Source organism: Alexandromys fortis, unplaced genomic scaffold (genome assembly GCF_014885135.2).
Source record: "Alexandromys fortis isolate MF-2015 unplaced genomic scaffold, M_Fortis_MF-2015_v1.1 scaffold_150, whole genome shotgun sequence".
Taxonomy (NCBI): domain Eukaryota; kingdom Metazoa; phylum Chordata; class Mammalia; order Rodentia; family Cricetidae; genus Alexandromys; species Alexandromys fortis.
The window spans coordinates 4,160,962-4,171,530 of NW_026068027.1; the positions used below are offsets into that span (position 1 = coordinate 4,160,962).

The window sequence follows — 10,569 nt, forward strand, 5'->3', positions numbered from 1 at the left end:
AAAACTTTTGTTCTCTATAGTGCTTGTTATATTTATTATTTGTTATTATTGTTTATAGTTGTAGTTGCTTTAGTTCTGTCTTATTTAGACAAAAGGGGGAGATGTAGGGCTAGGCCAGCCCCTAATGGGGCGGACTTGCCTCTGGCGAATGTTTACTGATAAATTGTGCGCACAGAAGCCTGCACTTCCCTTCCTGTTTCCTGTACTCCGTGGGGACCTTGGTTTTGTGAGTCTGATTTTTCCATTAAAGTTGTATATACTTATCACAATTTGTCTTCATTAACCTAAGCCGCCACAGGGGTGCTTACACACCTTATTAGAAATGGGCTAGTCCAGGTGCGAGAATTAGCCTAGAAGAGGCTAGATAGAAATGGGCCAAGCAGTGTTTTAAAGAATACAGTGTCCTTGTAATTATTTCGGGGTATAAGCTAGCCAGGCAGCTGGGGTGCTGGGGATGCAGCCCTGCCGCTCCAATTACAACACTTACCCCAGACAAAACAAACAAACAAGAAACACAAACATCTCTTAGGTGGTTGTGTGACTGTTTCTCTCCTTCCCTGGGATCAAGGTCAAATATCTCCCTTGTTAGCTCTTCCTTGATCACTTGGGAGGTAGACTCAATGGCCTGCACTCCCCACAATCATCTGCTTGCAAACCCTTGAAGCATTCCTGTGTCAAAATACCTGTTTCTTCCTGGCTTTATGCTCTGCATATGCTCTTTAACCTCAGATGAGGCTATGTCCCAAAACACCCATTGTAAGTTGAGAATACCGTGCCAAAACCGCATGTTTTATGCATTTCACACACAGCCTTCACAGCCTCACTTTCCCAAATGTGCTCAGTACATGTCCATTCCCCTACAGTCGGGCAAACTCACCTCACATAACTCAGAAACTTGAATGCCATCAGCACTGTGCCTCCATTCCCCTCATCTTCACACCCCACATCATGGGCTCCCAAACTCCAAGGCTGAGGGAACCACATTTTTGATATCTGTGATTTATTCTCTATGCTTTAAAACAAATCCATATTTATACATACACTCACATATTTTAATGTTATATATAACATTGTAGTTTAATACTTCAAAAGATATATTTAAAATTTTATAATATATGCTTAATTTTTTAAATATACATAATTTGTTTTAATTCAATGCTTTTTTTTTTTTAATGAATGGCCTTTCTTTTTGTGTTTTCAAGGTTGAGGTTACTTTCAGCCAGTGCAAAGGTTCATGATGCTGTAGTGCTTTTTCTGTATTTGTTTAGAAGTGGGAACCGAGTTTATACCAGGACCAAAACCTTCTGGGTCTGTTCGTGCAGAGGTTTACTGAATCTGTGGCCCTGATGTGACCCAGGAACACAGTAAGGGCCACCTTCCACTCCTCCCTCGCACAGGGAGCACAGAGCACACAGCCCTTCCTGGACTGCCTTTTCCTCACACACCCCACCTGGGCTCCCAGCAGAGTTTCAAGCCACCCACCTTGCAAGGCTGCTCGCTCCCCCACCTGTACAAACACAGGGCTTCCTGTCACCACGTGGCCAACAGTGCAAGGCTGCGGATGGGAAGCTTCGGGTTTTTAATTTCCTAATGAGGATTGTAGACCTGGAAAACAGCTGTTATCCCAGGGGCCACAACACAATGTAATTCAATTGTGCTTTTATGATTTCTGTCTTGTCCTCTGCAATTTCCCACAAACCTGAAACATGTTGTGACTCTCTGCCTGTCTATACCTCCACAAGCCTGAATGAACAGGGACTCAGCACAGGAGACTTTTGCTTCAAATCCCAATGGAAGATAACAGATTACAGAGTTGCTTACACAATGGTGGTTATGACCAGGATCTTGGGATGCAAGGATAACCCGGCCTAGGCAGAGCCTCTTCTACATTCTCTGCTTCTGCAGTTATTAGCCATTAAAAATATATATACCAATGTGCCACAGTGTATTTTGAACAAGGATCTTAAAGTGGTGGTAAAAGTGAGTTTAAATCCCACCTGTCATTCACACATTGTATGACACCAGATCTCTCTGTAAGATGGTCAGGCAGCTACTTCATAAAAAATGGTAAGAATTAACTGAGGTAAGATGGAATGGCGGAGTTCACGCTACTCCAGGAGTACAGCTGTGCTAACTGATAGCCTTGAGCTGGGCGCTCATGTCTTCACCCTGGCCTACTGCAGCCTGCAGATCCCCAGCTACCCCTCTCTCGGATCATCACCCACCAGGGCTGAGTCATCTCGCAGCCGTATCTGCACACGGCATTACCTCTTCTTCCCTCCCTGGCTGCACCCACATCCCTAAACACAACAGAGACCATCTGTGGATTCCCAGTGCCTTCAAGATGTCCATATTCTTGAAGCTAGCATTGAAGTTTGGCTACAGTTTAGAACGATGTTACCCCCTCTCAGTGCCCTTTCCTCATCCGACACCCAGACTCTGTACCGCAGGCCACCTCATTACCTGAATGCTCCCACTTTGTGCTAGGTCCTCTGCTCTGTACCAGGCTCACCTTGTTCTCCTCATGGACCCTGCTGATCCCTCCCCTGCACTGGTATGCATCCCACCTTTTATTTGAGAGGTTCCTATAGTCCCACTCACTACTGCTGCCCTTCTCCTCTGTGGGCCGTTCCAGGTATCCCATCTGGTTCTGTCACTGTCTGTTGTATATATGGCAGGGAGTAGCTAGCAGAGATCCTAGAGAGTATGTTCAGAAATGTGTAGTGATATATGTACAAATATAAAAGCACACATTTCAGAAATATCCTCTAGAAGAGCTTCCAATTTCAATTCAAAATAATCACAGATCAATTCCTTCCACATAATTTTGACATGTCAATACGTGTGTGTACGCGCGCGCATGTGTGTGTGTGTATGTGTGTGTGTGTGTGTGCAAAATGCAAGCATGTGTATGTATGTCTGTGTTTTAGGACACTGCATTCACTAGTTTGATTTTCTAGACCCTCCAGTTAAGTCCGTTGTTTTTGTTCCTTGCTCCTTGGGTCGCTCAGCTGAGAAGTCCTCACCCACCACTTTGTTTGTTCAAGCTTCCAAAACAATAACAGAATTTAGGGAATGTGAGTAACCATTTTTCTCCCTCTAAGTTCTCCCCCAGACTCTCTCTACACAGTTTAATCTTGTAACAAGATATGCCAAGGGAAGTTGTCTTCCCAGAATTCCCTGTCAGTGGGGGGAGGGCACTCTGGCTATGTTGGCAATGAAGGCTGTTGGGGTAGGGGCCCTGTTTAAGCTCTGAGTACGCCTGTTTAGATTCTAGGAATTCCCGTAAAGAGTTATACCGACCTCTGTGCTTGGACAAACACCAAAAGATTATGCATTAGAACCACACACAAAATATTTAGGGATTCTGTCAGGATGAAACCTGGCCAATAGCCATGTGGTATGGTAGCACCTGAATAGTATTGAATTTGAAGCAATTAAAGAGTAACACCCTGAGTTTATGCACCTGAGGATGGTGTTAGTATTCACTGTTTTGCCTAGTAGGAAGAGCTTTTTAAGTCTGAACCCCGAGAAGCTAAAAACACTCACCTTGGAAGTTTCGGTCTCGTGGTTACTAATATTCTCAGAAGAAAGAACGTCTCAACCAACTCAAACGCTTACACATGGAGCCTCTCAGATGAGACTTACGGGAGCATGCAATGCCATCTATCCTGAAGAGCCCCTGTAACCATGGGAGTAAACAAGCTTTGTGGTTAAGCAATTGAAAGATATGAAACTGGCATAATGTCCAGTTAATGATGGATCAGCAAACATCCTGACCTGCTAGATGCTGTCAGAAAGATCATGGAAGGTTCTTTGCAAAGATAGTGCCGACTGCCTCCCAAGTGTGAAAATGAGGGGAGGAGCTCACAAGATGCAGACTGTAAATGGAGCTTTTCTGTCCCAACCACCCAGTCCCAAAAACTGACGCAGGGGCTGTTTTTCAATTCAGGCACAATTCAGTTCAAGCAAGTTCTCTTCTTTGGTTTAGCTTTCCAATATTCAAGTGAGTTTGTGAGGGCCAGCCATGATAATCTAAGTCTGGGCAAAACGGTTCTTTACTTCCTCCAACCATTATCACTTGGGACTCTGGCCATCAATAAATTTAAATGGAGTCTAGAGTCTCAATAGTTTACCCTGAGACAATGCCTGGCAGGCGTGGAGATTACCTGATCCCACCCAAGAACAGACCATTCAAAGGAAATTCCTGGCATTCCAAGCACTGTAAATAGAAACACATGCCAGCACTTCACCAGGACACCCCTAGACAAATGTCAGCCAATCAGGGGTCCTGAACCTCAGAGACCCCTCACCCCCACCTTTACTACTATAAAAACTCAATTCTAATTGAGCTCGGGGCTCTCCGGATATTCCAATATATTGAACATGCAGAGAGACCGAGTTTGCAAACTTGATTAAAATAAAGACTTTTTGCTTTTACATATGGGACTTGGTCTCCTTTATTGGTTTTTATGAGGACCCACGGATTTGGACATAACACGTTCAAAGGGAAACCAAAAGACACAATGAGGTTAAAGCCTAAAACAGCACTTCACGCACCTCTGAGCTAGAGTTAACACTGAACTAGATTAAGAGTGAGCAGAAACTCAGGGAGATTCACAAGATTAGGAGAGGCAGGACATTCATGCACTGGGGTGAGTGGAATTATGATGTCACTGGGTAGCCTTCAGTTGGTGCTCCCAAGAGTCCACTCAAGATCAAATTCAAGGTCTCGGACTTTCAGCCATGGGTATATTTAACTAGCATGTGTTGACTGCAAAAGTGAGGTCCTACAAAGTATTGTTAGCATCCTCCCCTGAAGCTGCATCCTATGGCAACACTTGGCACACCCTCCTGAGACAACTTTTAGTAAATAGGATGCTCATATGTGTTTCAGAACTCAGAAAGCCCATAGACCCAGAGCCCCTGTCCCTGTGGAAGCCTATTGTCCCTGTCCAAAACCACCTTCATGGCCTCTTTTTCTCCTGCCACCAGACACAAACCTCCTTGGAAATCACACATGAAGCCTGGCACACTTCTTTCTTACTGAACAGTTATATCAGTTTATCTTTGAAATTCAAGAAAAACAGGGTAATGTATTTTTAATCAGAGAAAAGCCCAGAGCTGAGTGGAAACTGCTTCCCAGGTCCAGGCCAGTTGGATTCAAAGACCCACGTTTGAGGCAATCATCAATTTTACAAAAGTGAATACACACCGGGGTCAACATCAGCCCGACTGGATAATCAATCAGTCAAGGGGGCCATGCATATTGTATGGAATTTACATGATCTGCAGAACTGGTCACGGGAGAACAGAAGGTCACTGTGTATTAACTGAATATATAGGACTCTGTTCAAGTAACTTTGACCACAAAGATGGCCATCTCGGCGGGGGGTGGGGAAGGAAAGGAATGAATGACTTTGACAAGTGTACTATGAGAGGGAAAATGTGGCAAGCCAAGCTGTCTTTAAAGATTTAAAATTTTATTTATTTATCATTTAGGGTGTGTGGGTGTACATGTGTACAGGTCAGGTGTACATGTGTATGTGTCAGGTGTGTGGAGGTCAGAGGTCCACCTTGGGTGTCCTTCCTAAACAGCTGTCTAACCTTGTTTTCTGAGACAGGGTCTCTTACTGGCACCTGGCACTAGCCCATTAGACTAAATTGGGTGACTGTAATCCCCAGAGATATGCACTGCCCCCACCAGGGATTCCGAGTACAGGCCACTGTTAGGGATTAGGGATTGAACTCAAAACTTGATTGCCTGTCAAATACTTAACCAACAAGCTATCTCCTTCAGATCCCTGTATATATACATTTTTAGCTTTTTTCCCCCTCTAGTGTGTTTTTTAAAGTCCTGTTTCAGGCCATGGGGTGGCTCAGGGGGTAAAGTGTTTGCTGCATAGCCACAAGTGCCTGCTTTTGGGCCTCCTGCACCTGAATAGAAGCTGGGTATCTGCAGTGCTTGGTCGTCATCCTAGCACTTGTAAGAAGAGATAGGGAGATGTCGTGGGCCAGTCTAGCCCATCAGTGAGCTCTAGATGCTGCTTCAAAAAATGAGGTGGAAAGTAATTGCGGAAGACACTTAACATCATGCTCTGGCTTCCATGGGCAGATGGTTGCCCCTAAAGACAGACGGCCCAATGCTGCCAAAGAACTCAGTTTGGGTGACAGTCAGGGCAGCCAGCTGTTTCGTCAACGAACGGTTTGGAAGTCGCCTGCTTGCCCTTCCTGATTACTGAGTTCCTATTATTTCCTTCTTGGGTCTCTGAGGGAGTTGAGGATTTGATAGCTACAGCTCTAGTTTTCCAGAAAAAGAAAGCAAATTACGAGAGAACATCAATTAGGGAGAAAACTTTGAACCCAAATACATAGGATAGAGGTGAAATCTTTCTCTCAATTTGCCAAATGCAAATGGATGGGGCATTGTTGATGTATTTATTGCCTGTACTTATTGTATATGCTCGTATTCGTTATATCCTTCTCTTTTCTCTTACATAGAGAGTGGGAAACATAGTGACATTTCAATTGTATTTTAATCAATAAAGATTACCTAAAGATCTGAGAGTAAAAGAGTCTCCCTGATCAGACTTAATGAGCAGTCGGCACACCCTAACACACACCCTAATCCCATTGGTGCAGGCCTTTAGTTCCACCCCTAGAGGAGACTATAAAAAGGCGTGGAGCCCTCTCTCAGACACAGTCTCATTGTGAGATTCCTGGAGGTAGCAAGCCGGACTTGGCAGCACGGACTAGCACAAAGCAAAGGAGGAGAGGGTAGGCCGGACAAGCAGAAGTGTTGGCGGACTAGATAGCCAAGCCACCAGGAGTGAGCTTCGCGTCATACCCTTTAGGCAAGCGCCTAACCCAACGGGCCAGGAGGATAACCCCAGCGGTCCTGGTCAGCTCTGGTCCAGACAAGCAGCCCGCAGCGGCCGCGAGAGGGGCCCTGGAGTCCATCTCCTTCGATTCTCAGGATCTGAAGATGGATGCACAATCAGAGCCGAAACTGGTGCTAAAAGGCACCACCAAGTTGTCTCTAAATGAGCGCTTTACTGGTCTGCTGGAGAACAAACAGCCCACGCCAGTGACTATTCGGGCTTCGCTGCAGCAACAGCTGCAAGGCAGCGCCAGAAACAGAAGACTGGCCCAGCAGATGGAGAATAGACCCTCTGTCCGGGCAGCATTAACACTTAAGCAGCGCCTGGGTAACAAGAGGAACATCCAGGCTCCCTTAGGCCTACCCAGTGGAGCGATGGGAGGACGAGGCCAACCCAAAATCCTGGGAGGCTTTCACCGAGGACGAGGACGAGGACGAGGACGAGGACGAGGACGAGGACGAGGACGAGGAGGACTACGTGGGGGACTTGCCACCAGAAGCCTGCCAAGGGGCGGGTTGTCATTCCAAGGTCGAAGCCCGCTCCTCCGAGGTGAACAAGACTTTGCTGCCCCACGAATGGACTCAAGAAGTGGTCCTGTTCCAGGTCGTGGAGGACCTGGGAGAGGGGGCCGAGGGCGTGCAGCTATGGGTCGTGGTGGAATCGGTGGTAGAGGTCTGGCTGTGATAGGTCGGGGAAGAGGGAACTTTGGATGGCGTGGTCGAGGCAGAGGTGCCCGCACTCGCCCTGCATTGACCAAGGAGCAGCTGGACAAAGAACTGGATGCATACATGTCCAACACTAAAGCACGCCTCGACGCTGAGTTGGATGTCTACATGCAGACAGATTCTGAAACTGATGATTGAAGCCTGCCCGCCTGCCTCTTAGACTCTCGGGAAATCACCACATCTGTGCTTAAGAAGAAATAGCCTTGAGCACACATGAGAAGGACTCTGACGGAGGCCGGAAGGACTCACACCATGGGTTGTGGACTCCCTTGCCACCAATGGGTGCCTTTCGACTGTTCCGTTTACCTTTCGATGCTCTGTAAAATAAACCCCATTTTCCCTTGATTCGGCTGAGTTTGTTTTGTTGTTTATCCAGTCACCCAGACTTGGGTTTAAGCATTAATTCCTTGGCCCTGTGAGGAGAACTTTTTTCCAGTCTCTGCCTCACCTGCTGTATAGGAGGTAGTTTAATATTCCTTCTAATCACCTTTATGATCCCAGAAAGATTTCCCAGAAGGAGCCAGAGTTCTCACTGATGTGAGCTCTCTGGCTTAGTGTTCTACACCTTCCTTAAAAGCTGTCTGCTCACAGCTAAACTGAAGGTGTGTGTGCTATGTTGATGGTGAAGGTGGTAATTTGGAAATGTTGATAGTGCTCCTGAGTCAGGAACGGCATACACATTGTAGCCACTTTGATTTAGTCTTTGACATTGCATAGGACGTGCTGAGCTGGATGTATAGATTTTCGACCCTAAAATAACATTTTTTTTAACTTATTTGGCCTTTGTGTCATTTCCAAGAGATTTTTCACATTTAGTGTAAGAGAAGCCATTTGTGGTGACCAAAGAGACTGGGCTAGGAGAAGCTTTACAGCCTAACTGCTGGGAAAGAGTCCTAAGCTGCTCCTGCTTACATACAGTTACCTATGTCGAGAACCAGTCTTGGTTCAATTTACATAAATCGCTTAAATCGCTTTTTTTTTGAACCTCTTGAAGGTTTAGTTTAATTTTAACAATAATTTGTCAGCTGTTCAGTGTCAGTGGAAACCTTTTTATCTGGCGCGTTATAACAAACGGTTGTCTCATTCAAAAAAATTATCAGCACCCAATCGATAGGAAGTAGCCTAGAAAACTAGGCACACTTCTCCCCTCCACCCAAAATTGGATTATGGATGTTTGTTTTTGTGTCATGTATTAGTTACAATTTATTATGGATAATGCTTAGGGAAAAATCTAAACAAAGCATATTTGGTTAGATCCAAAGTTTTTGTTTTGAAAAACAAAGCCTGGGCGTTGGTGGTGGCAATCAATTTAATCCCTACACTTGGGAGGCAGAAGCAGGCTGGTCTTAATGAGTTCAAGGTCAGCCTGGTCTACAGAGCAGGTTCCCGGACAGGTTCTGTTGCTAATGAGAAACCATGGATCAAAAACACACAATGGTGAAATAGAAGGAGACAGAGAGACAGGGACAGAAGAGTGATAAAATGAAAAGAAAAATAAAAAAGATTATTGATCCAGCTTTTAAAACCTATTGGTTTTAAGTGTTTTGCAATGGTTTAGTATTGTATATTGTATACAGATTTCGTATATGGATACAAACTTGCGTTCAATTTTAGTAAAACATGCTCTACATACAGTTCCATTCTTGTCTGAGCTATTGTACCTCTACAGCTCATTTACTATAAATTAATATAAATTTCTAGACTTTGAAAAATATTATTATCAATTAACTGTTTAGTATAATAAAGAAATATAGGTTAGTAGTTAATCACCTAGTACAATTGAACTCATAGTCATACTAGGTATATTTTCAAGATGAAACAAAGATATAATTTAGAAGGATAGGTCATTTTCAAACACTTCAGAGATTTACAGAATATGGCAATTAAAATGTTTTAATAACCTTGGTTGTTCTCTGATGTGGGAAGGCCATAAGTCTATCTGTTGCTTTCGTTGAATAATTAATATAGAAACTGCTTGGCCTGATAGGTCAGACATAGGTGGGTAGAGTAGACAGAAGAGAATGCTGGGAAGAAGGGAAGTGAGCCAGACGCCGTGGAGCCAGCCGCCAGGTCAGACATGCTGAATCTTTCCCGGTAAGGGTAAGCCACCACATCGTGGTGCAACACAGATGATTAGAAACGGGTTAATCAAGATGGGAGGTCAGGCAATAAGAGGCTATAACTAACAGGCCAAGCGGTGTTTAAAAAAATAGAGTTTGTGTGTTGTTATTTCAGGGCATAAGCTGGCCAGGCAGCTGGGAGCCAGGCGGCAGGATCGCAGCCCAGAGCTCCTTGTACACTTCTCTTTGTGACAATGAGACATGTCTGCTTCTTGCAGCAGCATTCTTCTTCAGAGAAGATGATGGACATGGGTGAAACTCCACCTGGAGTTTACTTTCTCTGAGGCAAAAATTAAGCCATCGGGCAAAAAAAATGCCCTTGTCTCAACTGCCGACATGACATTGTCCTAAAGACAAGCAGGACACAGAATATCCTCCTTCACAGAAAAGCCTGTCGAATATGCTAGGCCTGAAGGCTGAAGGTGGATGTCCCGATGCTACCAGAAACTCGATTTGGGTTACTCTACGCGCAGACAGTTGTTGTCTGTCATTCCATGGATTGGAAGTCGCCTGCTTGCACCTCCTGCTTACTCAGTTCCTGTTATTTCCTTCTTGGGTCTCTGAGGGAGTTGAGGATTTGATAGCTACAGCTCTAGTTTTTCAGAAAAAGAAAGCAAGTTGTCAGGAGCCATTTCAGGCTTTTCCTTTCTCACACCTCACAGGGCCTTGAAGTAAAAATCATGAGACAGAAAACTTAAAAGTTAGCCAAAACATTACGTGCTGACCGTAGAGACTCGAGCTCTGGAAAGCACCACAGAGTGTCTTCAAGGCTTGCTGCTTATCACTAACAGCAGGTGTTCTAGCCACTGACCTTGCAACTGCCCTGCTTAGCTGCCAAAGTGC

At 45.0% G+C, this 10,569-nt stretch overlaps 1 protein-coding gene across 1 annotated transcript; it reads left to right on the forward strand.

The window, feature by feature from the left end:
- The first annotated feature begins 6,326 nt into the window (after window positions 1-6,326).
- On the forward strand, window positions 6,327-8,369 carry LOC126514882 (chromatin target of PRMT1 protein-like). The gene has a single exon (XM_050164103.1). It carries the CDS (start codon window positions 6,986-6,988, stop codon window positions 7,742-7,744), a length of 759 nt encoding a protein of 252 aa, XP_050020060.1. The 5' UTR covers window positions 6,327-6,985; the 3' UTR covers window positions 7,745-8,369.
- Window positions 8,370-10,569: the final 2,200 nt, after the last annotated feature.